Source organism: Camelus ferus, chromosome 23, assembly GCF_009834535.1.
Source record: "Camelus ferus isolate YT-003-E chromosome 23, BCGSAC_Cfer_1.0, whole genome shotgun sequence".
Classification (NCBI taxonomy): Eukaryota; Metazoa; Chordata; class Mammalia; order Artiodactyla; family Camelidae; genus Camelus; species Camelus ferus.
Genome location: NC_045718.1, coordinates 12,394,988 through 12,421,202, shown reverse-complemented (window position 1 = coordinate 12,421,202; position 26,215 = coordinate 12,394,988). Strand labels below are relative to the sequence as shown.

Here is a 26,215-nt window from a genome sequence, read left to right as displayed (position 1 = left end):
TTCATCGGGTTTTCTGAGATTCTGGTCTGAAGAATTGCACCGATCGTTTGACAGGAGGAGCGGTCAGTGATGTGTCTTCTCTCTCATCACTAAAGTGAGAAGGGGATGGGGCGCTCTGGGGTGAAGAGGCGTCTTCCTGGACCACACGTGGAGTCTCTCCTTCGTTGATGTCGCTTGGGCTCCGTGCGTCTCTCTGGAACTTCTAGCCCGGAAGCGACCCTGCAGGGCTGTGGATGGGTTTACTTTCTGGTAATTTTCGTGGCACTGGAAGCCCTCTAGTGGCCAAACACTAGACCTGCAAAAAATCTGCTTTGCTCGAGGGCTTAGGGCTGAGGTGTACTCAGGACTGTAACCTACATGGAAACGTATCAAAAAATAAGATAGGTGGACTAGAGGTGCACAGACAGACACACATGGGAGGCAGCCAACGGCGTTCATTGTAGAATCCAGCTGATGGGCATCTGGGTCGGGGCATAACGCCTTCAACTTTTCTGTGAACATTTGTGTAACATAATATTGAATAAAAAAACCTTTTCCTAGATGCTGAAGGAAAAGAAAGTGAAGGAGAAACAACGACTTTTTCGGACAAACAGTAGCTTAGAGATGCAGTGCCAAGAGACCTGCACCGTGTTAAAGGAAATTCCTCAGGCAGAAGAACAAAACACCAGGTGGAGATTTTTATCCACAGAAAGGAACAAAGAACACTAAAAATAGAAAAATAGAAAAAGACTTCTTCCCTCACTTAAAATATCCTTAAAAGATAATTGAGTTTAGAGCAGAAATAACAATGTGTCCAGGGTTTGTAATCGAAGCAGAAGTAAAGGGTTTGGCAGGAGCAGAACCGAGGATGGGGGAGAACCGTCTGCTGGGGGTTCTCGTGCCCTCCGGGAAGGGGTGCAGCATTGGAAGGTAAATGGTGATAAATGTTACACCCGGACAAACCCAGAATGTAGCTGGCTGCGTCAGCTCCCCTCTCAGCAACCCAGGGAACAAACAAGGATCAGCAAGGACAGAGGAGGCTTGAAGGACACCCTTGCCAACGTGACCTTGTTGATGTTTGCGTAACACTCCACACGACAAAAGCAGACACATGCTTTTCAAGTGCACAGAGAACATCTAACCAGATAGACCCGATTTTGAGCCAGGAAACAAGTTTCATTAAACTTAAAAGAGTTCATGTCATAAAAACGTGCTCTCTAACCACCATAGAATTAATTAAACTAGAAACCAGTAGGGGCTAGCTGGGAAGCCCCACCTCCAACACTGAACAGCACACTTCCAAGTAAACCATGGGTGACAGAAGGAATCATAAAATAGATTAGCAAACACCTCAAAGTGAATACAAATTAAAAAATACATATAAAAATTTGTGGAATACAGCTAAAAGAATGCTTAAAGGAGAATTCCCAGTATCACATGCTTATGTTTTATAAGGGAATAAAGGTCTAAAATGAGTTATCTAAGATTTGACCTTAACAAACTGGGAGGGAAAAGGAGCAAATTAAACCCAGAGTAAGCGGAAGGAAGGAAATAGCAAACGTGACAGCAGAGATGAATGAAATTGAAAACAGAAGATAGAGAAAAAAATCAATGAAACCAAAAGCTGGTTCTTTGAAAAGATCAATAAAGTTGATAAATCTATAGCCAACCTGATTAAAAATAAAAGAGAGAAGATGCAAGTGACCAACATCAGGAATGAAAGGAGGGGAGGGTGCAGCTCAGTGGCAGAGCGCGCGCTTAGTGTGCAGGAGGCCCTGGGTTCCACCCTCGGCACCTCTTCCAAAAATGAGTAAATAAATAAACCCAATTGCCTCCCTCTCCCCCCGCAAAAACAAGAATGAAAGAGAGGTTCTCACTAGAGATCTGACAGATGGTAAAAGGATAGTAAAGGAATGTGATAAACAACTTTATGCCAATAAATTCAACAGCCTGGATGAAATGGACAAATTCTTTAAGAGTCACAAATTATCAAAGCTCTTTCAAGAAGAAGCAGATAGTCTAAATAGTTCCACGTATCTGTTAAAGAAAACTGAAGAGGAGGAGGGGATACAGAGCCCAAAGTGGACCCGCAGTCACGCGGTCCGTTGGTTTTCCACAAAGTTTCAAGGTAATTCAGTGAAGCAAAGGGAGGTGCCTCTTTTTAAATGGTGCTAGACCAGTGGGATAATCAAAAAAGGAAAAAAGGAAGAAAGCCTGATAATTACTTCACATCATATATAAACTAACTCAAAATGGGTAGACCTGAAAGTAAAAACGAAAACCATAAACTTCTAGAGGAAACAGGAGACAACATCTGGGACCTGGGGCTAGGCAACTACTATTGGTTTACAAATGAGGAACCGGGCATAACCAGGTTAAACATCACACAACTAGTTAGTAGCAGAACTAGTCTTCAAACCCTGAATTTATTCTCTTCCTGTTCTTGACTGGTGAGGGCTTAGGGGGCTCTGTATGAAAATGAATGAAAACCCTGCGGCTGTTTCCTGTCCAGTCCCAGGAGTGTGCTGGCCCCTCCCGGGGACACAGGACATGCCTGGGAAGTTAGCCAGTGCCCTGCTGTCCTGGGCTGCGCTGTCCAAACTAAACCCCTCCCTGTCCTGGAGCCCAGTCTGCCCTCTCCCGTCTCCATGCCTGTGCAGGGGTCTTCTCCCCTCCTGACAGCCCTTCCCCGCCCCTGCCTGCCCACTCCCTCTTATCCTTCCAAGATGTCACCGCCTCCAGGAAGCCTTCCTTGGTGTAGCCGTAGCATCCCTCCTCACCCCAGCTCCCTGAGCGCCTGTTCCCACTTCCCAGCAAGCGCAGACATCTGTCCTCCAGCCCCTCACACTTGTGCCCCAACCCTGCAGGCAGGGGGAGGGGAAGCTGGATGCCGGCACAGGGAGTGACAGCAGACTTGTTCCAGCTCAATGGGGGCGGGGAGAGGGGGGGTTCCAGGCCTCAAAGCCGACATACTGGGGAGCTGGGCTCTGCCTTCCCCCTTCCCTGTGGCCCTGGGGACCGGAGTATCTCCTAGGAGCCTGGGAGGCTCAGGGGACAGGCCTCGAGGAGGAAGGCGGACCAGAGCTTCTGGCAGTGGTGGTGGGCCCCACAGAGGTCCTTTACTGGAAAGGGAGGCATCCCGAACCGTCTGTGACACAGGGCCCGCCCGTGATACGGGGCAGCGGGGCTGTGGAGGGCGAGGGGGCCCACAGAGCCCCGAGTAAGGGCCGAATCCCCACACACCTGCTGGGCCCACAGCGCTAGCCCCACCAAGGGAAGCCTCCGGCTGGGCTCTGCGGAATTCCTGCCAGACAGAGGCGTGCTGGGGGCGCCGGGCGAGGACTCAGGACTGCAGATCCCCTCAGCTTCCCCACCCAAGGAACTGACTGCCTGGGCTGGGCTGGGCTGCAGAGGAAGAGCCCACTTCCACCCAGCTCTTCGCCGAGACGGAACCCACGCACCCTCCCAGCGGGAGCTGGTACAAAGGCCCTTTCCTCCAGCGACTAACCCCAGATTGACACGCGATGATTTGCTCGAGGCAGCCAATGCTTTAATGAGGAGAAGCGCGGAGAGCAGCCTTCCCACACACAGGCCCCGCCCTCACCCCACCCCCGCTACAGTCACGCTGGCCCAGCCCTCCCCACCCTCCCTTCGGGGCCCAGCCTGGGGAGACCAGGACTCGGCCTCCTTCCTGCAGACACACTCCGGCCCCCCGGAGCCCCCAGGCGGGAGGTTCGCTGCCGTTCGGCTCAGTGACTTAGCCCGGGGCTGGGACACTGAGTGTCCCCTCCTTCTTTCTCTTCCCCAAAACTCCGTGCCCTCCTGGCGTGGCTTCCCCAGGAGCCCCTGACTCCGGTCTCCCTGGGGCTCTGGGAACTGCCAGCGTCCTCCATCCTTTCAGCGTGGTGTCAGGAGTGACGTTTCAGGGATCTTCAGGGCTGCGGGGCTGGGCGAGGCCATTGCAGGGGGAGGCGGGGCTAGGGGTTAGATTCTGCAAAGATACAGAGCAAAGGTCAATGTGACACTGCAGGGGGTCAGGCGGGCTGGGGGTAGGGTGGGGGTGGCTTGACCAACCAGGGTGTTCAGATCCATCCACAGCCACCACGTGCTCTCCACCTCCAGACAAGGTTCTTCCCTGTCCCCTCAGGCAACCCTGACCATCCCAAACACCAGGTATGCTCATGGGCTGGGCACTTTGTGGATGCCCCAGAGAGACAAGATGTTCCTTCCAGGGCTGAAAGGGCCATTTCTGCACCAAGGTCAATTCTGAATCTTTTAAAATGTTTAGGACTTTTCTTTTCTTTCTTTCTTTCTTTTTTTTTTTTGCTATTTAAAGTATAAGTTGTTATTGGGGGGAAATGTTACCTTATTAACATATGCAATTTGCTTTCCTGAAAAGGGGACCACCAGTGAGAGAACCAAGGTGGCTGTGGGGCACTAGGCGTCTGTCTCTGGGCTTAGTTATGAGCTTTAACGCAGAAAAGCCTCTTGTCTCCCACTTGAACTGGGCAGCAAGGCCGCACGGGGAAGCTTAGCTGGGGGACACGGAGCCCTTGAGCCAAGAGCTGCTCACCAGTGATCTGTCACTGGGCTGCACAGACGGGCAAGCCAAGGCCCCTCTGGGACAGAGGTTACATAACAGAGTCCGCGGAGAGCCAGGCGGAGGTCCCTGCTGTCCCGATCCCAGCCCATCACTCTAGAGGGGACGGGTCCCTTGATGGCTCCCGGAAGGCAGGCCGGGCTGCTCCTGGGGCTCCCCTCCCCCCTCCCCCAGCCAGCTCGCCCCTGCGAGGCAGCACCTCACCTACAACGATGAGCTTGGCGGTGCTGACAGCCTGGCCCAGAGGGTTCTCGGCCACTGCCTTGTACTCGCCGCTGTCCGCAGCGGAGACGCTGGGGATGACCAGGGAGCAGACGCCCAGCACGTCGGTGCTGTACACGGCGGGGCTCCCTGCCAGGCTCTGGTCGTTCTTGAACCAGGTGACGCGGGGCCGGGGCCAGCCCTGCACTGCGCAGGTCATGCAGCACTCGCAGCCCAGGGGCAGCAGGTGGGTCCGCAGGCCCACCAGGAAGCGGGGCTTCTGGCTCAGGTCTGGCTCGCGGTAGCTGGGAACCTTCACCGTGAACTTGTCTGCGGGGGAGACGCAGGGAGGAAGGTCAGAAGGTGAGAAGGTGCGTCCGGGCGGGAAGCTGCTGGTAGACGCGGGCACCGCCTGGGCCTCCCGCCACGTCTCACCTGCAAACGTGTCCCCCAAGGCTGCTCAACCCATTTTTTCCCCTTTTCTTAAAATACATTTTGTATTTTTTTTCCTGTACTACAAGCTAACACATATTCACTGTGGATACATTTGGAACAAATAGGAAATCAGGAGGAGGAATCAAAGCCAAGCACAATCTACCCGCCCACCGACAACCGGGGCTAACATTTCGGGGTGGAACCTTGCAGACATTTTTACATTTTGGAAAAATGAAATCGTGCCTCTGGTTTTACGACCTGCTTTTTCTGGTGACTGCTTTCAAGTTCTGCATCTGTTCTACGGTAAAAGACTGTTTTTGGAGAAATACTAACTTCTCCCCACCTGCCGCTGACTTGAGAGGCCACCCAAGTCCCGCAGACCCACGGGCCCTGGGCGCTCTCCCGGCGGAGGCACCACCGCGCGCGGGGGACGCGGGGGACGAGGGGGAAGCCGGCGGGTGGGCGGGCCCGCCCCGGGGATGGGGATGGGAAGAGCGAGAGGCCGCCCCCTCTCCTTCGCTCCCCCCCACCCCGCCCTCCGCGCCGCGCTCACCTGGCGGCGGCCGCGGGACGACCCAGGGCTGGCGCGTGTCCGAGGGCTCGCTGGCGCCCAGCTCGTTGCTGGCCACCACGCGGAAGTGGTACTCGTGGCCCGGGACGAGGTCCACCAGGGTGAAGCGGCAGGTGTGCAGGCGCTCTGCCGCGGGGCGCCAGCGCGCGTCGGCCGACGAGCGCAGCAGCACCGAGTAGTGCAGCGGCGCGGCCCCTGCCTCCGCCTCGTCGGGGGACGGCGCCCACTCGGCCGTCACCGAGCCCAGCGCGCCGGCCCGCAGGACGATGGGCCCCGGCGGCCGCGGGCGCGCTGCGGGCACAGAGAGGGGCGGGCTGGGGCGGCAGCGCACCCGACCGCGCAGCCCCCCGCCTGGCCCCGCCGGGGTCCCCGAGGCCCACCCCGGTCCCGCGTCTCCCAGGGCTCTGGAGATGCGGCCTTGCCAGGCAGGCGGCCAGAGCCAGAGAGAGCTGGGCCAGGGGTCTGTGGCTACCGCTGGAGGATGGGAAACCTCCCAAAAGACTAATTTTAATTCACTTTGGCTCCTAAGTTCGATGCCCCAGGACAAGGACAGAGTGGGGGCTTTCGGAAAACCAGGTGGTGTTCCTCATATCTGCGTTCGAGAAACCCCTCCGGGGCGGGGGCTGGGAGACATAACCTGCACCCCGGGTGAGGACCACAGACCGTTCTCCCCACTGCTGTCTCGAGCGATGTGGTGGTGGTGACCATCTGCACTCACTGACCCCAAGTGAGGAACAAGTGGAGTCCGGGGAGGGCGTGGGGCAGAACAGTGATCCCCTGGACTCTCCCTGGGCCCTCCCCCTTCCTCCCTTCAGGCACACAGGAAGGGCCCTCCCAGGCCGGGTGGACCGCTGAGACCTGTGGCCGGCCCCCGGGGGTGGCCCGGCCAGTGTCCAGCCCCAGCCCAGACCTGCCTCACCTGCCACCGTGAGGCGGAAGCTGTAGGTGGCCTCCTCCCCCCGCAGGCTCCTCAGTACCACAGTGTAGAGGCCGCTGTCCGCGAGGCTGGCCACGGGGACCAGGAGCTGGGTGAGGCCATCCTTGGTGGAGGTCACGCTTCTTTTAGGCAAGGGCAAGCCATCCTTTAGCCAGGTCACCTCCGGCAAGGGGTTGGCCTGGGAAACGGGGGAGGGAGGGGTGAGGAGGGGAGTTTGAGCTGGGTGAGGTGTAAGTGAGAACAGAGCGTTCAGGGAGGAGGTGATCTGGCAGAGCCCTGGGTGGGGGGGTGGGGAGGGGGTGCCTGTTCAGAGAAAAACTGGCGGACAGGTGGGCATGGTTGGGTGGCAGGATAGGGGAGGCCGCTGGACAGGGGTGTTGGCAACAATGTTAAGGGCCCCGCATGTCACATACAGATGTCTGGATTCCCCCTCTGAGCCATGAGCTGCTGTTGTAAGGTTGGAACAGGAAGTCAGAGTCAGATCTAGATTCACGTGGCCAGGGTGGGGGGCTGAGGACCTGATGGGAGTGGGGACGACTCATGGGGAGGGAGTGCTGACCACCCCGGTGCCCAGGCTCAAGTGGGGATGGCTTGGGGTCCCTGCAGTAGTCCAGGCGGGAGAGTGTGGTGGCCTGACCCTGACCAGGGTTGGGGGCCAGTCCAGCTGCCTGATGTCTGTGCCACCAACTCCCATGAGACCCTCGGCAATGGGCACACTAGTCACATGGGGATGGTGACGGTGACTTACCCACAGGATTGTCTGAGGACTCAAGAAGTTACCAATATATGGGGAACACAGAGAACAGGGCCCGAGACAGAGCAAATGCTCGGTGTGTCTTAAATATTTTTGTCATCATGACCATTGGCATTTTTATGGTCTAATATTTAAGGACATGTAATTTAGGGTTAGATGTGGGTGTGCTTCTGGCTCTGCCACCTATGAGCTTTCTGCACAGATGTTGATGATGGTGGTGGTGGAGATTTTAACAACAACAACAGCAGTAATAGTAACGATGGTGGGTAAGACGCACGGCCACTTGCCATCTGCCCAGCACTGTTTATGTGCTTTCAAGTTTTAATTCCTTGAATCCTCAGAACAAGCCTTTGAGATAAGTTACTATTATTACCCCCATTTGACAGATGAGGATGTCGGAACACAGAGAGGTTAAGATACTTGTCCAAAGACACACAGCTTGTGAGTGTGACATCAGAGTTTGAATCCAGGCCACCTGTGCGTCTCACCACACGCTGGGCTGCTCTACTACACGTACAGAGACCGGTGGCGCTGCCTGAGGACTCTCCTGAGCCAGACGCAGGCCAGGTGTGCACACAACATGCACCCTGAAGTCCAAGGGCATTGCCCCGGCCCCTGGGGGCCAAGGTTTAGAGGTGCAGTACTGGAGGCTACCACCAGAGGGAGTCACAGATGCCAGCAGAATGGCTCCCCAGCGGCCAGGGGAGGGCTGCCCCTGCCCGGAGGACTCCCTCCTCCCTTCCTCACCTGCCTGATTTCCAGCACAAGCCCAGGTCACTGACTCGGGGCCAGAGGGAACCAACCGGGAAGAAAGGAGAACCACACATCCGAGCCAGCCCCCACCCCAGCCCACTAGGTATGCTCACCTCAAAGTAGACAGGCACGCGAACAGTGTCCCCAGCTCTGACCGTCATCGAGTCCTTCATGGTGGCGTCCATGAGGAACTTGGGACAGACTGAAACACGCAGGACGGCTCATCACCTCCTGGTACAGGTGAGCCCCAGCCCCCGGTCACCAACCAGGCAGGGCTGGAGGGGGCGCCCAGCCAGCCTGGCGATGACGGATGGGGGCTCCATGGGAACTGGAGACAGGGCTGGAGGGGACCGCGGGGAGCTGAGCACAGGAGTGGGAGGGGTCCAAGAAGGAGCAGGTCAGGGAAAGCCTCGGGTCAGGCCGGAGCGGAGGAGGACGGTGAGAAACCAGGCCAACTCTTACACTTGGTGGGTGAGGCAACTACCCATGGGACCCCTGGAGTCAGGGGCAGAGCCAGAACCAGGCTCCAGGCTCTGGACAGCAGACCAGGGAGAGCTTCACTGCAGGTATGTCTCCCCGGAGTGTCGCAGGGACAACTGGGGTCTGTTAGGATGGCCCAGTGTCAGCTTGGCCAAACACAGGGCAGCTGTTCCAGCAATGAGGGCCCCAGGGCAAGGGCGGCCCCCCTCCCAGTGACAGGGCTGTGGCGCCTTCTGCTCTGGCCTGAGCGCGCAGGCTGAGGGCGGCCTGGCCTGCTCAGGCCGCGCTTGCGAAGCAGCACAGAGGCCTGGAGCCTGGGCTCTGGGCTCAGCCACCTGGCTCAAACCCTGCTCTGCCACGTACCAGTGGTGAGCCCCAGGGCAAAGGACCTCCGACCTCAGTTTCCTTGTCTGTAAACTGGGGACAGTATTGACCTTGCATGACTGTAATGAGTTATAATGAAAATGCATCTCCCCTGAAAAGGACTTGCCTTGCCCACTGCCCAGATCCTACCCCCTGACACTTCACTAAGCCAGGGAGGGGGATCTGGGCTCGGCCAGCCCACGGGTGCTGCTCAGAGGCTCCTCCCCAGAAAGGCGCAGGGAGGTGGCACTCACCAGTAACAGGCATGGCCTGCACTACGGTGTCCAGGGTCATGGGCTGGCCGCGGCCCCCGTCATTAACTGCTGTCACCCGCACGAAGTAGCCCTCTCGGGGCCGAAGCCCTCGGGCTGTGTAGGTGGGTCCAGGCACGGTGCCCGTGTGGCACGGGCTCCACTGAAGGCTGTCCGAACCGCACAGCTCCACCACGTAGCCCTGGGCTTCATCTCCATCCTGTGTGTCCGGCCGGGCCCAGCTCAGGGTGATGCTGGTGTGGGACGTGTCTATGACCTGGAGATCCCTCACAGGCCCAGGGGGTCCTGCCGGGCACCGCGGGTGTTGGGAGTGGCGCCGAGAGGCCTAGAGCCCCTCTGGACACTCGCTGGTTTCTGTGGGCGGCTGGGGATTCCTTTTACTCAGGGACTGGTCTTGCTCTGGACTTCCCTGATGCACCTGCCTGGACCCAGATCCTTCCTCCGTCCCCAGGATCTTCCGTGGTCTACACCCCCCATCCCAGCTCACCTCCTCCAGGAAGCCTTCCCTAACTCCTTCCACTCATTTGCCAGCCTGCCAGCCCCCTTCCCCTAACTGCCCTTCTGTAATTCCTGAAATCTGGGATTTTAGCTGATGAGTCAGTAAGTCCTTAGGTTCGAAGATCCTTGAAGACTAGAATTCTGTATCTTTTTGTCCTGAGCTGTAAGCTCCTAGCCTAGACTGCCTTGTGGGCACTCAGTCCATACTTTGTGCTCTTTACCTTAGAATGGCAACGATCGCTGTGCAGCCCCCCCCCCTCCAAGGGCTCAGGACAGAGGGCTGATGTGTGTAAATGGCTCTGTACACTGCACAGGGTCCAGGGCTCTGGGCTCCAAACCTGGGGATCCACCTGCCCGGCCCCCAGGCCCCCGGGTCTCTCCAGGGCCCACGGCCTCTTCCCCAGGGCCTGGCTGACATGGGAGGACACCCCCAGGCTGGTTCATGAGGCCCAGGAATGGGCTGCATCCCCACCCCTGAGTGACTGGCTGGTCACTCAGGCAGAGAGGAGGGGTGCACGGAGCCCCATTTGCCTTGGAGGGAGGCTTTGATAGGTGTGTTTGTGGAAAGGTATTCTCTGCTCACATTTGGGAAATTTGGATCAAACAAAATTGGGGAGGTTTCTTTACTGTAGGACCTGTCAGGGCCGTGTTGACCGCGGACCTCCTCTGCTGTCCCTGCTGCCCTCGCCACACCTGCGGTGCCTCTGGGTGCCTGGTGTTCCCCAGACAATGGGCAGGGCGGTGCTGCTCTAAACCAGAAGTTCCTGAAGGATTCACCTGGGTCTCGGCACGATGCCAGCCCCCGGCAGGTGACGAGCAGTCACTCCGTGGACACAGAATGGGTGGTGAGGCTCTCCCATGACACCCCTCCCCGTGGGGTGACGACCTCTCACTGGGGTGAGTGGATGCTCCCAGGACTGGGACCGAGTGAGTGGAGTCATCTAGGGAGGGGCGCTTGGAATTCCCACTGTGGGGCCCCCGGCCTGTCTGATCTCAGTGTAGCGGCTGAAACCTCCCCGGGCCCCTAAGCTATGCTGCAGGGCCCTTCCACATTTACCTCGCAGCCCTCCTGACGCTTCCTCAGGGACTGGTCCTGGCCGGGGGCCTCCCGTCCCCTCCCACTGGCTTAGAGCTGTCCCCGGCTCACACCACCACCGCCCTCTCCTGGGTGGGCGCTCCACTCACTCATGGGGTCCCGAGCGAAGACGGCCTCTGATGGGGGCCCAGGCTGTCCGAGGCCAGAGGGAGCCACGGCCGTGACCCGGAACTCGTACTGACAGCCCTGCCGCAGGTCCGCCACCGTCCACTTCTTCTCTGTGGAAGGAGCACCACGTCAGTCCCGCCCTGGTGGGGCCGGCGTGGCTCTGTTCTCTGCGCGGGGAGAGGGCTGCCACCCAGGGTCTCAGGGCTGGGATCCCTGTCTGGCTCTGCCACGGACTTGCTGGGATGTCTCGGGCAAGCGCCTTAATCCCTCTGGCTCTCTCTGCCCTAGAGCTGTTGGAAGAGCGCCCCCAGTCCCCTTCCCTCTTTGCGGAGATGTGAGGCCATGAGAGGCCCCGCCCGGCGCCCGCCCAGCCTGCCCGGCGCCCGAGCCCCTTCTTTCTCCTGCTAACCTGGACTTGGGCTTTTCTGAGTTTGTTCTGGTCTCAGAAGGTGGTTCCTTGGGATCTACATAGTGGGGCAGGGACACCCCCCTCCCCTAGTGTATGGACAAGGAAGCTCAGATTAGGCAGAAGAGGGAGCTGCCCGGGGTGGAGGAGAGGGTCCAGGGGTTCCCTGGCTTCCATCCTGGGACTGTGTTAAACCAGGGTCTCCCACCCCCGCTGTCACTGACATTCTTGTGCGGGGAGAGGCGGGGGTTGCCGCCCCCCGTGTTGGGGGATGGGCCACTGCATCCCGGCCCCTTCACATGAGAGGCCACCCCCATCTTTCTGGTCTTCGGTCAGCCCAGAATTGCTGCACACTGCTGAATGCCCCCGGGGCGCATCAGCGCAGGCGAGACCCCTGTACTAGAGTGATCTGGCTCATGCTTTCAGGGGGACCCAAGCCGCAGTCCAGGGAGGCCCTGGAGGCCGGGGTGAGGCTCACCAGGCACCGGTTGCTGGTTCACGGCCGTCCAGGTGTTACTTCCCTTCTTGCGTTTCTCGATGAGGTAGCCCAGGATGTGGGAGCTGCCTGGGCCCCGCGGCGCCGTCCACGACAGTGTGATGCTCTGGCTGGAGGCTGACAGGATGGCCGGTGGGGACGGGGGCCCGGGAAGAGCTGGGGGCAGAGAAGGTGCTGGTCGGCCTGAGGCTGGGTGAGGCGCCAGCTCCCAGGGAGGTCCTGGGGAGGAGCGGGCCGGCTACACACGGTCCCTTCCTGGGCAGTGTCAGGGGCCTGAGCCGGCCTGCAGTTTGGGGGCAGGAGTGACAGAAACAGGGAAGCACGTGGCCAGGGGTCTAGGGCCCACCCTGAGGTCCCTCAGCCCGGTCCCCTAGGAGACACTCCAGCCGGGGTCATCTGCTGGAGGATGATGCCAGGCCCGCCCAGGGTCCTGAGAGAGTGGCTCCGCTGGTCCGCCGCCACCCCACGGAGCCACAGCCGGGAGGAGGCCCCACGCGTCAGGCCGGCTGCTCCGGCCGCCGGGGCCCGGTGGGGCTGGGGTAAGGCGTCTCACGGTGCCCTCCGACGGGCGGCCTCGAGTCGCGCAGCCTCTCGGCAGACCAGCCTGGCCTCCGGGCACCGTGGGGGGCCCCGCAGTGCCCTTGCCCCGGTCCCAGCCTGTGCTCACCCTCGGGAGCCACCAGCACCTCCTTGGACTGCAGGGCCTCCCCGGGCCCCTCCGCCGTCACAGCCCGCACGCGGAAGGTGTACTTCTTGCCCTGCTCCGCGTGGGTGTCCGTGAATGTGGTGCTGTCTGCTGGGGTCTCGCCCAGCTTCAGCCAAGTGCTCCGGCCGGCCTGCTGCCTCTCCACCACGTAGTGCTCTAGGGCCTGGCCCCCGTCGTCCCTTGGGGGCTGCCAGCGGAGGCAGACGCCAGCCCCGTGGCAATCTTGTACTTCCAGGGGGCCCTGCGGGGGCTGGGGCTTGTCTGGGGACCCCCGAGAGGAGGAGAAAGAGATGGGGTCAGAGGAGCCACAGAGAAGCAATGCTTGACTCCCCCATCAGTGGACGAGCCTGCCCGGGGGTAGAGGCCTAGATGGGCATTACCTAGAAGCGACCCTGGTCTCCACCGCTGACTCATGCCCCGCTTCTCCAGCCAGGGTGGGGTTGATGAGGAATACACCAGCCCCGAGCCCAGGCCCACCACACAGGCAGTCCCCTCTGGCCACAGGCAGCCCCACCTCACTGGCTCAGCTCAGGGCTGGGCCCCACCACCCACCCCGGTGACCGCCCCAGGGCCTGGTGTGTTAGCTGCAGGGAAATCTCCCCGTGGCAGGAGCCTGGCCCTTTATCTATCTAAACTACCTCTTCCTACCCAGTCTGGAGAGAGGCGGGGAGGCAGGGATATGTCTGGATCTTAAACAGCATGCAGGTGAGGGTCAGAGCCAGGGACCGCCCCCCATCCAGGGCCTGCCTCACTGCTGGGGAGGGCTTGGCCCGGGCTGGGAATGGGGCTAGAAACGGGGTTGGGCTGGCACCTAGGACTTGCAGGGTGAGCTCGGCCTGCACAGAGCCGCCCTCGCTCCTCAGCGTCACGCTGTACTGGCCTCGGTCCTTCCTGTCGGCGCTGGGGAGGCACAGCCGTGTGAAGCTGTCCCCCACGACCACCTGGGCCCCTCTGCTGCCGCCGCCTGCCACCTCAGCCCCGTCCTTCCTCCAGGTGGCCTGAACCGGGAGGCGGCTCTGGAAGGGGACCTTCATGGTCGCTGGCTTCCCCGCCTTGACCACCAGTGGCTCCCTCAGCTTCTCTGTCACGTCTGGAGCGATGATCGGGGGGCCTGGCAAGAGGACGGGGCACGAGAGTCGGAGACGGCTGGCAGCGGGTGCCTGGGGGTGGGGATGGAGGGGCCCAGAGGAGGAAGCCCCCTCCCCACCTCATGAGGACTGACAAGGGTAGCCCAGGGGCTTCGTCTGCAGCAGGAGGGGCCAGGGCTGGGCCTTCCCGAGGACGCGCAGACGACGGGTGGGCAGCGTTCGGGCTGCTTTTAAAACCACCCCCTCAGACTGAGGGTGCCATCTGACACGGGCTGCAGGCCTAAGACACACTCAGGGTTTAGAAGTGGAGGATGTTGCCTGGCAAAGAGGCCACCTGGCAGGACAGGGCAGGGCTTGGCCTTACCGCGGACGGTCAGTGTGGCCTCACTCTGCTGGTTGCCGGCCACGAAGGAGTACCTCCCGGCCTGGGTCCCCTGCACGTGGGCGATGAGGAGCCTGTGCGCGAGCCCATCCTGCTCAAAGATGACTCCGTCCTGGGTGCTGAGCTGTTACAAGGACACAGAGGAGCTGGTCATCCCACCCCGTCCAGCTGCTCCTGCCACCAGCCTGGGCCTTTACTGATGCAATTGAGGGAAAGGACTGACCGCTCATCATGTGTCAGGCTGGTGCCAACCACCACCCCCCTGGCCTGTGTTCAGTGCCTCATTAATGGTTCCAGTGACCTGATGAAGCAGGTACTCTGAGTCGACCCATTTCACAGATGGGGAAACCAGAGGCCATGTCAGTGGTTAATGGCCGAGCTGGGGTCAGCCAGGTCCAGCTGTGCTCTGAAGCACTGTGATGTACACCCTCCTGAGATGACGACTAGAAGGGGGCTGCTCAGAGAGAGAAGAGCCCGTCTGGCTGGGCTGAGAAGATGGCATTTGTACAGGACCTTGAAGGACAGGTAGAGTTCAGTGGGGGCTGGGACAGGAAGGCAGTTTGGATGGTAGAGGGTGGGCAAGGGGTGTGTTTAAGGAGGAGTGAGTGGGGTACCCACCCATTTTAAAATCCACTTTTTATTTTAAGCACACCAAGTTGTTGGCTATTTAAGCTTCTCCCCGAGTAGGTGTGTTGGTACAACAAGGAATGAAAGCTCTTTGTTGCAAAGCCCCTCCCCTCCCCTCCCCTCCCCTCCTCTGCTTCACCATCCCAGCCCGCAAACTGGTCCGTGAAGCCGGGGGCAGTACCTTGACACCATCCTTAAACCAGGCTCCAGGCCCCAGGTCACGGGTGAGGGTGCAGGAGAGCACGGCGTCCTCCCCCTGCTGCACCTCCGTGTCAGCCAGGCCCTGGGAGAAGTGGCCTGCGGTGCCTGGGGAGACACAGGGGAGAGTCGGGGCCAGGCACTCAGGGATTCCCCATGGCCCAGCCTCCTAGGCCACGGCCTGTGCAGCACCCTGGGAGGCCATATGTCCTGCCACCTGGGCTCAGCCAGTGCCAGCAGGGCCAGGCCACCCATTTTTCTCTGCAGGGCCTAGGCTGGTACTGGAGATCTGGGGTGCAAGGTAAGTGACGGGCCTTGGAGTCACACAGAGGGAAGTCTGGGTAACCCTCGGAGAGTTAGTTCAACAACTCAGTGCTTTGGACATAGGGTATCAAGACAGACAGACACCCAGGAGGGCGTTGAGCCCCGCAGCCGGGATCCCACCTGCACAGGAGGAAGAGGCTGCTTCCTAAATTGGGAAATGAGCACTGGCAATGGGAAGCACTGATGGGGGCAAACTCCTGGGGCTGGAGGAAGGTTAGGGACCGGCCCAGGCACCCCAGTGTCCAGAGAGTGTCCCTGGAGCGACACCTACCTTGAGCCTCCTCGGAGAAACCACCAGCGCCAGGCTTGTGTCTGGATCTGGGACTGCGGGCGGCATCGCTTCTCTGGCCATGGGCGTCCAATCCGCCCTCTTTGCCGCCTCTCCTGCTGCCAGCATGGCTCAGGGGCTCCCCCGGGCACCCCACGTCCTCTCCTCCAGGCAGCTGCTCCAGGCCTCTCGTTGCTGGTCCAACCTCGACCCTCGACCACGTCTGAGTCCTACTCCTGAATGGGCCGGGCCTCCTTTCTGGCCCACCAGACTCCTCTGCTCCGTGGCCCTCGTGCTCCTTTAGGGCACCTGGACCTTGGGCTCTGTCATCCTCAGCCTCCAGGGATGCCTGCCCCACTAGGGACCCCCTTCCTCCCCTCTGTCCTTTTTCCAGCTGCGAGCCAGGCCCCTGGATCCCCCCTGATCTGTCTGCAGAGTCTTTTCTGCCAAGGAGACCACCTAGGCCCTCCCTGGCTCCCTGGCGCCCCAGACTCCCAGGCTTCTGAGTGGGGTCATTCTCCCCCTCCGCAGAAGCCCCCCTTCTTGGGACACCTGCGTCCCCTGGGCCGCTAGCCCTGCCCCGTCCCAGACCAGAAGCTTTGCCATCCAGAAACCCTGGGCTTTGCCCACCCCAGCCCCCAGAACCCTCAGGCCCTTCACGGGACCCCCCAAAAGTGGCATCTTCCTCTTGCTGGGAGCTTGAAACCCTGGAGCCTGGGGGCCCACCCCTGGCACCCGTGCTGCCTTGGCCAGACCCCTGGTCTTCCCAGCCTGGGCCCCAAGAGTCGCTGATCCCACGCCCATCAGCAGACCCTAGCATTGATTCGCCCATTTTCCTGGGCATCTGGCCGCTGTCTAGACCCTGGCCTGCACCTGCTGAGCCCCCCCACCCTGCCCCAAACCTCCTGCCTCCCAGGGGTGTGGTCTCAAGACCCTGAGGTGCCAACCCACCCTGGCCAGTTGCTGGACCCCCGTCTGCTGCCCCTGGCCCTGCTTCCCAGAAGTCAGGGTCACGCTGGGATTCCAGAGCAGCGGTCCCTGCCCAGGTCTTGCCCTGCACTGCCCCCGGACCATCAGGAAACCCAGAAGCTCCCACACCCCTTGCACGGCCTGCAGCCCTGCCCTTCTCACTGGGAGCCTCTCTGTTCCCAGGGGACTCTCGGAGCCCAGAGCCCTTCTGCCGCCCTCTGATGCCTGACTGTCCCTCAGAGCCAATAGCCCCCAGCGCCTCAGGGCTGCCCGAGGAGCCAGAGGCCCCCAAGCCACTCACAGAGCCCTGCCCATCTAAAAGAGCCTGTGGTCCTCCGTGAGTGCCCTGCATCCCCAGGCCCTTGGGGCCGTCCCCCTGTGCTGTGCCATCAGCGGTGTCCACTGTTCCAGCCTTCCTGGAGCCCAGCCCAGCACCTGCCCCTCCCATAAGCTCCGTCCCACTGCCCCTCTCTGGACCATCCTTGGGGCCTGTGCCACCATAAGACCCCTCCGATGCTGACCAGTATCCTGGCTGGTGCCCCCTGGGTTCTTGACCTCTGGGTCCACCCTCATGTCCCATTCCAGCCAGTGAGTCTGTTACTCCAAACCTCCCTGAACCATCTCTGCAGCCCATCTCACCCCCTGGGCCTTTCCCCCCAGATCCTCTCGAGTCTCCCCTATAACCTCCTTTACTCCCTGACCCTATTCCTCTAAGACCCCCTGATCCATCCCTGTAACCTGCCTCACCCCCTGCCCCTATGTCCCCAGAAACCCCTAAACCATCTCTGTAACCTGCCTCATCCCCTGCCCCCATTCCTCTAAGACCCCCTGAACCATCCTTATACCCTGCCTCACCCCCTGACCCCACTTCCCCAGAACCCTCTAAACCATCCCTGTAACCAGCCTCACCCCCTGACCCTATTCCTCTAAGACCCCCCGAACCACCCTTATACCCTGCCTCACCCCCTAACCCCACTTCCCCAGAACCCCCAAAACCATCGCTGTAACCAGCCTCACCCCCTGACCCCATTCCTCTAAGACCCCCTGAACCATCCTTATACCCTGCCTCACCCCCTAACCCCACTTCCCCAGAACCCCCTAAACCATCCCTGTAACCAGCCTCACCCCCTGACCCCATTCCTCTAGGACCCCCCGAACCACACTTATACCCTGCCTCACCCCCTAACCCCACTTCCCCAGAACCCCCTAAACCATCCCTGTAACCAGCCTCACCCCCTGACCCCACTTCCCCAGAACCCCCTAAACCATCCCTGTAACCAGCCTCACCCCATGACCCCATTTCTCTAAGACCCCCCGAACCATCCTTATACCCTGCCTCACCACCTAACCCCACTTCCCCAGAACCCCCTAAACCATCCCTGTAACCAGCCTCACCCCTTGACCCCATTCCTCTAAGACCCCCCGAACCACCCTTATACCCTGCCTCACCCCCTAACCCCACTTCCCCAGAACCCCCTAAACCATCCCTGTAACCAGCCTCACCCCTTGACCCCATTCCTCTAAGACCCCCCGAAACACCCTTATACCCTGCCTCACCCCCTAACCCCACTTCCCCAAAACCCCCTAAACCATCCCTGTAACCAGCCTCACCCCCTGACCCCACTTCCCCAGAACCCCCTAAACCATCCCTGTAACCAGCCTCACCCCCTGACCCCATTCCTCTAGGACCCCCCAAACCACCCTTATACCCTGCCTCACCCCCTAACCCCACTTCCCCAGAACCCCCTAAACCATCCCTGTAACCAGCCTCACCCCCTGACCCCACTTCCCCAGAACCCCCTAAACCATCCCTGTAACCAGCCTCACCCCCTGACCCCATTCCTCTAAGACCCCCCGAACCACCCTTATACCCTGCCTCACCCCCTAACCCCACTTCCCCAGAACCCCCTAAACCATCCCTGTAACCAGCCTCACCCGCTGACCCCATTCCTCTAAGACCCCCCAAACCACCCTTATACCCTGCCTCACCCCCTAACCCCACTTCCCCAGAACCCCCTAAACCATCCCTGTAACCAGCCTCACCCCCTGACCCCACTTCCCCAGAACCCCCTAAACCATCCCTGTAACCAGCCTCACACCCTGACCGCATTCCTCTAAGACCCCCTGAACCATCCTTATACCCTGCCTCACCCCCTAACCCCACTTCCCCAGAACCCCCTAAACCATCCCTGTAACCAGCCTCACCCCCTGACCCCATTCCTCTAAGACCCCCCGAACCACCCTTATACCCTGCCTCACCCCCTAACCCCACTTCCCCAGAACCCCCTAAGCCATCCCTGTAACCAGCCTCACCCCTTGACCCCATTCCTCTAAGACCCCCCGAACCACCCTTATACCCTGCCTCACCCCCTAACCCCACTTCCCCAGAACCCCCTAAACCATCCCTGTAACCAGCCTCACCCCCTGACCCCACTTCCCCAGAACCCCCTAAACCATCCCTGTAACCAGCCTCACCCCCTGACCCCATTCCTCTAAGACCCCCCGAACCACCCTTATACCCTGCCTCACCCCTTAACCCCACTTCCCCAGAACCCCCTAAACCATCCCTGTAACCAGCCTCACCCCCTGACCCCATTCCTCTAAGACCCCCCGAACCACCCTTATACCCTGCCTCACCCCCTAACCCCACTTCCCCAGAACCCCCTAAACCATCCCTGTAACCAGCCTCACCCCTTGACCCCATTCCTCTAAGACCCCCCAAACCACCCTTATACCCTGCCTCACCCCCTAACCCCACTTCCCCAGAACCCCCTAAACCATCCCTGTAACCAGCCTCACCCCCTGACCCCACTTCCCCAGAACCCCCTAAACCATCCCTGTAACCAGCCTCACCCCCTGACCCCATTCCTCTAAGACCCCCCGAACCACCCTTATACCCTGCCTCACCCCCTAACCCCACTTCCCCAGAACCCCCTAAACCATCCCTGTAACCAGCCTCACCCCTTGACCCCATTCCTCTAAGACCCCCCGAACCACCCTTATACCCTGCCTCACCCCCTAACCCCACTTCCCCAGAACCCCCTAAACCATCCCTGTAACCAGCCTCACCCCCTGACCCCACTTCCCCAGAACCCCCTAAACCATCCCTGTAACCAGCCTCACCCCCTGACCCCATTCCTCTAAGACCCCCCGAACCACCCTTATACCCTGCCTCACCCCCTAACCCCACTTCCCCAGAACCCCCTAAACCATCCCTGTAACCAGCCTCACCCCTTGACCCCATTCCTCTAAGACCCCCCAAACCACCCTTATACCCTGCCTCACCCCCTAACCCCACTTCCCCAGAACCCCCTAAACCATCCCTGTAACCAGCCTCACCCCCTGACCCCACTTCCCCAGAACCCCCTAAACCATCCCTGTAACCAGCCTCACCCCCTGACCCCACTTCCCCAGAACCCCCTAAACCATCCCTGTAACCAGCCTCACCCCCTGACCCCATTCCTCTAAGACCCCCCGAACCACCCTTATACCCTGCCTCACCCCCTGACCCCACTTCCCCAGAACCCCCTAAACCATCCCTGTAACCAGCCTCACCCCCTGACCCCATCCCTCTGAGACCCCCCGAACCATCTCTAAAGCCTGCTTCACTGCTTGGCTCCCTCCCCTCAGGCCCAAGACCCCTTGACCTTCCTCCATAAGCTGTTTCGCCTCCTATTTGCTGAGGTCCTGGAATTCCTGATCCATCCCCATAACCCAGCACTTTGCCTGACCCAGAAGCCCCCCAGCTCTCGGAAGGCGTCCCAGCGTGAGAAGCCAGTGCCTTGGGGAGCCTGGCATCGTCCCGGTAGCCAGAGCCCGCTCTAGAGGCCCCGTCCCCATCACTCACTCTACCTGCTGTGCTCAGAGGCCCTGGGCCCCCAGGGCCGTCTTTGTGGCCTCCTTCTCTGGAGGCTCCGAGGCCCCCATGATCTGCATCCCGACTCCAAGGCCGTCCTCTTCTAGAGCCCCCTGGTTCAGCTCCTGCATGCCCATGGCCCTCCCCAGCAGTCCCCACAGTGACAGGGGACCCGAGGCCATCTCTACCCACAGAGCCTGCTGTCCCGGGACTCCCCAGACCACCATCGGGACGATGCCCTTGCACAGGGCCGGTGTCCCCCCCGCCTCCGGATACAGCCCTGGCCCCTGCACGCAGCCCTGCTTCACCCTCCGGCCCTCCGTCAGGGCCACCTGAGCCACTCTGGAGACTGGAAAGTCCCTCAGACCCACTTCTGCCAGGACCGTAACCATCCTGGTTTCCAGGCCACATTCCTCCGAGCACCAGCGACCCATGCCTGTAACCAGAGCCCTTGTCAGATTCTGTCCCTCCAGGCGCCCCGGAGGCCACTTGCCAACCAGCAGGACCAGATCCCACTCCTCCTGGCCCCCCTGAGCCATCACCAGCTGTCCAGGCTTGAGAATGCTGGGGGCTTCTAGAATCTTCCCCAGCCTCACCAGAGGCCCCTGCCGTCTCCCGGCCTGCCCTTCCCCTGAGCCCCTGTAGGCCCATTTCCCAGCCCTTGGGAGCCCCTGGGCCCCCAGCACCTGCCTCCTGCAGTGAGCCCTCCCAGCCACTGCCTCCAGCTTCCCCCAGGCCAGTCCCGCTGCCCCAGGCTGCCCTCGAGGCTCCTCTGCCCACTTTCCCGCTCAGACTACCCCTTCCCTCCATCTCATCCAGGCTGTCCCCCTGCAGAATCCTCTCCGTCCCTTCCCCTCCTGACCAAGACCCCAAGGGATCAGCCTGGGATCCCCGCAGGGCCTGCGCTCCCATCCCAGGTCCCAGCTGAGCGCCCCAGGGCCGCTCTAGGCCATGCCCATCCAGTCGGCTCCCATGGTCCTGTCTGGGCTCCTTCCCTTCCCCGCTGTGCCCCTGTCCTCCCACCTGAGGATGCCCAGACCCTGCCTCCCAGCTTTCCGCCATGCCAGCATATCTGTCCCCTTCTCTGTCTCTGCTAGCATCTTGCTGCTGCCCTTCCGGGAGGCCCAGCCCTGATCCCAGGCCCTCCCTCTGCAGACGGGGAGCCCCTGGAAGGCTCCCGGCCCCACCTTCCTCTCTATGGAGCTGATCTTCCCTAAGAGGAGTGACTCTGCCCTCTTCTTCCAGGAAGCCCTCTCTTGCCTGCCCAGGGCCCCAGGCTGAGTCAGCTGCCTCCTTGACCTCCATCAGGGAGAAGCCGTGCCCACCCAGGCCACCTCTGTCTGGGCTGGCTGTGCGCCCGGACGCCAGCCTGGGTGCCTGGAGGGAGACCCCCATGGGGTCGTGCTCTCTGGGTCTCCCCTCCTCGCCTCGGACGCTCCTGGAATCTTCTGGGGTCTGGGCTCCCTGTGCCTGCAGCTGGCGGTCAGCGCTTGCGGCCAGAAGGCTTTTATCCTTCCCAGCTTTGGTGAGAGGTCAGCGCCCCCAGAGAGAGACAAGAGAAAATACCTGTTAAGTCAGGCCAAGGCACCTCTGGCCTTGTGTGACCCTCGGTTTCCCCGGGAGAGAAGCAAGCTGTCTCTGGAGGTGGCCAGACTGCGCCAGCTCCTTGGTGGGTGAAGCCCACCACCACTGCCCTTGTCCTGAACCTGCAGTTCACCCCACCCCCCGCCAGGTGGTTGGTGAGGGCTTAAGGAGAAAATACAGAAACCAAAAGTCATTTGCAACAAGCAATTGCATGGTTTTTAAAAATCAGCTTGCCCCACTGCCTGGCTTACAAATGTCCAACTGATTTATAGTTTCCTGGGGTCACCTTGAACCGAGAACCCTAGGAGTGTAAGTTTTCTTCGGCCTGACCCGGGGTTTCCCATCCATCCTGGACCTGGGCACTGTCCCACGCCCCCCGGAGTAATCTGAGGCCCGGTGGCACGGACACGCTGTGCAGGGGTGGGCTGGCCGTGAGGAGCCGGCACTGCAGTGGGACAGGATTAGATCCAAGGAGCCTTCCTTGCTCTCTGAGAGTGAAGGAGTCACCAAATCAAGGGACTGACAACAGAAGCCGCCGCCCTGGCCTTCCTCCACCCTCCGCAGCCCCGAGGCCTGGCCTTGGCAGAGAAGGCCACGGCAGCCTGCTCACCTTCAACCACCAGCCAGGCGCTGGAGGCGTGGAGCTTGGTGCCCAGGGAATAGAGGCCCATGTCTGCGAAGCGGGCGCCTCTCACCACCAGCCGGTGGGTCAGGCCATCAGAGGACACGAACACCTCGTACTTGTCACTGAGCCGGAGCGGCCGGTGCTGGAAACTCCAGGCGGCGCTGGGGCAGGGGCTGGAGAGCGTGCACTCGAAGACCGCATCCCCGTGCTCCTCACAGCGGGCGTCCGCCAGCGGAACCACCACTCTGAGGGGGATGTCTGTGGGGGGAGCAGGACCGGGGGGTCAGCCGGGTGGCAGGACACCGTGTGACCTGACACAGCGGGGCTGGGAGCTCAGAATCCCTGGCTCAGACCAGCTTAGCCACAGGTCCCTGTGTCACCTTGGACAGGTCACTCCTCACCCCAGGTATCAATTTCCCACACATAAAATGAGGAGTTATAATTAGGTTATGAAGAGTGAGCCTCTGGGCCTGGAAGCCTGTCGTTCTAAATCTGAACGTTCTATCTGGGGGCCAGGTAGGCACAGGAAGGAAGCCAGCGCTCTGAGCACAGGGCTTCACATCTGTCATCTGGTTAATCCTCACCAGCACTCGGGGCAGGTGTGAGTGTTTCCCTTTCACAGGTAAGAAAATGGAGGCTTTCAAAGTTAAGCAGCTTGCCCCAGTCTTGCCCAGCTAAGAGGTGGTCCAGCTGGAATTTGCCCCTGGGGCTGGCTGGCCCCAAAGCCCCTGTTCCTTTCCCCACATCAAGCTGTTTCCAGGCATTTCAAAGCGCCGTCCCGCAGCCAGGCCTGCTGGAGGTCTCCCCTCTCCCTCTTCCTCAGCCTTGACTGAGCCGAGTTCTTCATCTGCCTTCGGGAAGCGCTCCCCACCCCCCACCCGCCTCTCCTCCCTCCAAGGCCCTGGGGCTGGCAGGTGCTGGGGGCGGGGCTTGGAGCAGAAGGGGCGGGGCGGCAGGGGGGGATGGGGCCTGCACGGGCACCAGGGTGCCCGACCCAGTGGACACTCTTGCTGGTGGGTTGTGGGAGAGCAGGCCCCACGCTGGCGAGGAGTGAGGCTCTAGAAGTTGTGGAATTAGTTGGATTTGGCCTGAGAGTGAAGGGTTTTTGCAGGTGGTCTGTGACCCGGGTGCTCTCCATCTGAGACAGACTCGGTGGAGCCCAGCCCAGCACCAAGGAGCACGGACCTCGGACCAAGACTTGGAAAAGGAATCATCACAATCTAGCCATCTGGGTACGTGTTCCTCTCCCCGACTGCAAGGGGGCCAGGCCACGTTCTCCCCCCACCTCCATGGCATTGACACGAGCCCCTCACTCAGGCTCCTGCCGGGCAGACCACTCACCGCTGGCCTCCAGCTCCGTGGAGAAGACCTCAGCATCCTCCACCCTAACCTGGTAAATGCCAGCGTCCTCAGGCCGTAGGTCCCGGATCTGGAATTGGTAGTGCCTCCCCAGATGCCGCAGACAGTGCTTGGTCTGGTTGTCGAAGCCATAGGGGACCATCTTGCCATCCTGAGGCCGGGAGAGGAGAGGCGACCAGGGCCTCCGTGAGTCTGCAGCGCCTCCTGCCCCCATCCTACCTGCCCACAGGCAGCAGTCTTCCCCACTGGCCCAGGCACTGAACAACACTGCCTGAACCGTGGAGGGGCGGGGCGCTGGGGGCGGGGAGCAGGGCCCTGAGCGTGCAGTGGAGGGAAATAAATGCTGTAGGAATATCCATGACTCTCACCCAGGAGGAAGTAATCTGCCAGCGTTATGCAAGAGACACCGGAGATCGCTGAGCCGGCAGCCGGAGTGGAGCTGCTACCCAGCGGCCCTGAGAGGTTAGCGGGGGCAGGGAGGCGGCAGCAGTGGCCAGGGGGCCCGGCGCTTCCACTCATGAGGAGCAAGTGAACTACCCGCCACCTTCAAGGTGCCGCAATCCCAGCAGTCTGCACACACCCACTTTAGCTGAGCCGGGACAGACCGGCTTCTTGCTGAATACGGACAGATGGTCCCTGACTTAACGATGGTTTAGCTTGTGCTGTTTTGACTTTACGACGGTGCGAAAGCGATACACATTCAGTAGAAACCGTACTTGGAGTCTGGAATTTCGGTCTTTCCCAGGCTAGCGGTCGTGGCGCTGGGCAGCCTCAGCCCCAGCCCCGGTCAGCCCCGCGCTCACGGGGCAAACCACCGATGGACGTGGAACCGCTCCGTACCAGACAACCGCCTGGTTTCCACTTTCGGTGTGGTAATCAATAAATTCCAGGAGACACTCAACTCTATGATGAAGCAGGCTTTCTGTTGGGCGACTCTGCCCAGCACAGGCTAATGTGAGTGCTCCGAGCGCGGCGACGGTCACTAGGCTGAGCTATGGGGTTTGGTAGACTAGGTGTATTGAACGTAGTTTTGACTTACAAAGGGTTTCTCAGGATGTACCCCCACCGTAGGTCGAGGAAGATCTGTATTAACGATAGCTAACACTTAGCTGCCTGCTGTGTGCCCGGTGCTGTTTGAGGGACCTGGGACACATCAGTGAATAAAACAGAGTCCTGCCCTCCAGGAGCTACAGTTCTACGGGGAGACAGGGAAATAGCAAAAGTCATGAGTAAGTGCATAATACAACGTGTGTCAGACAGAGATGAAGCTGGGGGATGAAGAGAGAGGAAGGAGGCTGTGGGTCCAGAAGTGCCGGGATGGCACGGGGGCACAACAGCCCTGCACGAGTGTCTGGGAAGTGAGTCAGCCACGTGGACGTCGGGGCAGAGCGGGGCAGCAGAGGGAGCAGCTAGAGCAAGGGAGTGGGGATGGGGATGGGGGCGCAGTGTGGCAAGGCGGGGACTGAGGGGAGGAGCGAATCAGGCATTTCTCATTTCTCATCTCCATACTCCAGGAGATAGGACCTGTGTCATCCTCATGTCCCCTACCAGGGTGCCGAGGCACAGGGAAGGTGAGCATTTTGCTGAGGTCACACAGCCAGGAAGTGGTGCAACCTGGATGAGTCCGACCACAGGACAGCGTTATACTTTGCTGCTGCCCTCCCCCACCCCGGACCCCTTCCCGTCCCCCACCTGGCTGACATGTAATGACCCCTGGAGCCCATGCAGGGCCGTGTCTCAAGAGACAGCTCAGGTGGTAAAGGTGCACTTCTCAGAACCCTCTTTTGACTCCGTGCCCTGGCTGGAGAGCCTAGCTGCTCAGTGAGAGGTCGGAGGTCTCTGTGGACTGCCTTCACCAGGGTTTGACCTGACCCCAAGCAGGAACTTGCTGGGAGGCAGGGCTCACCTCCCGTGTTCTCTGCTGCCCCCACAGTTCCTCTCCCGGACCAGCAGCAGCCCTGTCAGAGCCCCCCGTGGCCCCTCCAGCCTCACCTTATAGAGGTAAATCTTGCTCTTGGGACTCTTGAGATCCAGCTCCAGGTCAAATATCGCGACGCCCTCCTTGTTAACTGTGATGTGTCTCAGGTTGAGGATGGCATTGAGGTACTGGGGAAGACAGACCCACCAGGCGAGCCCTCTGAGTGCCCTCTTCCAATCCTCAGCCCCCAGCCCCCAGCAGCCCTGCTGAGCAGCATGTGCCTGGTTTACACGCGGGAGGCGGGTCCGGCGTCAAAGCAGGTGGGAGAGCCCGGATGAGGGAAGCCAAGCCCCTGGGTGGGA

The 26,215-nt window shown here is 60.5% G+C and overlaps 1 protein-coding gene across 7 annotated transcripts in view; it reads right to left on the bottom strand.

Moving 5' to 3' along the window:
* Window positions 1–3,507: 3,507 nt before the first annotated feature.
* IGFN1 (immunoglobulin like and fibronectin type III domain containing 1) overlaps window positions 3,508–26,215 on the bottom strand; it is a 30,781-nt gene continuing 8,073 nt past the window's right edge. For all 7 annotated transcript variants that reach the window (XM_032466861.1, XM_032466862.1, XM_032466858.1 and 4 more), the window contains 16 exons: window positions 25,928–26,041; window positions 23,918–24,086; window positions 22,562–22,834; window positions 15,546–21,887; window positions 14,934–15,058; window positions 14,108–14,249; window positions 13,467–13,766; window positions 12,617–12,916; window positions 11,932–12,105; window positions 11,029–11,157; window positions 9,328–9,630; window positions 8,344–8,432; window positions 6,706–6,901; window positions 5,769–6,077; window positions 4,784–5,110; window positions 3,508–3,970 (listed from right to left, as the gene is read on the bottom strand). In XM_032466861.1, coding sequence (XP_032322752.1) covers window positions 3,957–3,970; window positions 4,784–5,110; window positions 5,769–6,077; window positions 6,706–6,901; window positions 8,344–8,432; window positions 9,328–9,630; window positions 11,029–11,157; window positions 11,932–12,105; window positions 12,617–12,916; window positions 13,467–13,766; window positions 14,108–14,249; window positions 14,934–15,058; window positions 15,546–21,887; window positions 22,562–22,834; window positions 23,918–24,086; window positions 25,928–26,041 — 9,306 coding nt within the window. In that variant the 3' untranslated portion in view covers window positions 3,508–3,956. The remainder of the gene's footprint in view (window positions 3,971–4,783; window positions 5,111–5,768; window positions 6,078–6,705; window positions 6,902–8,343; window positions 8,433–9,327; window positions 9,631–11,028; window positions 11,158–11,931; window positions 12,106–12,616; window positions 12,917–13,466; window positions 13,767–14,107; window positions 14,250–14,933; window positions 15,059–15,545; window positions 21,888–22,561; window positions 22,835–23,917; window positions 24,087–25,927; window positions 26,042–26,215) is intronic.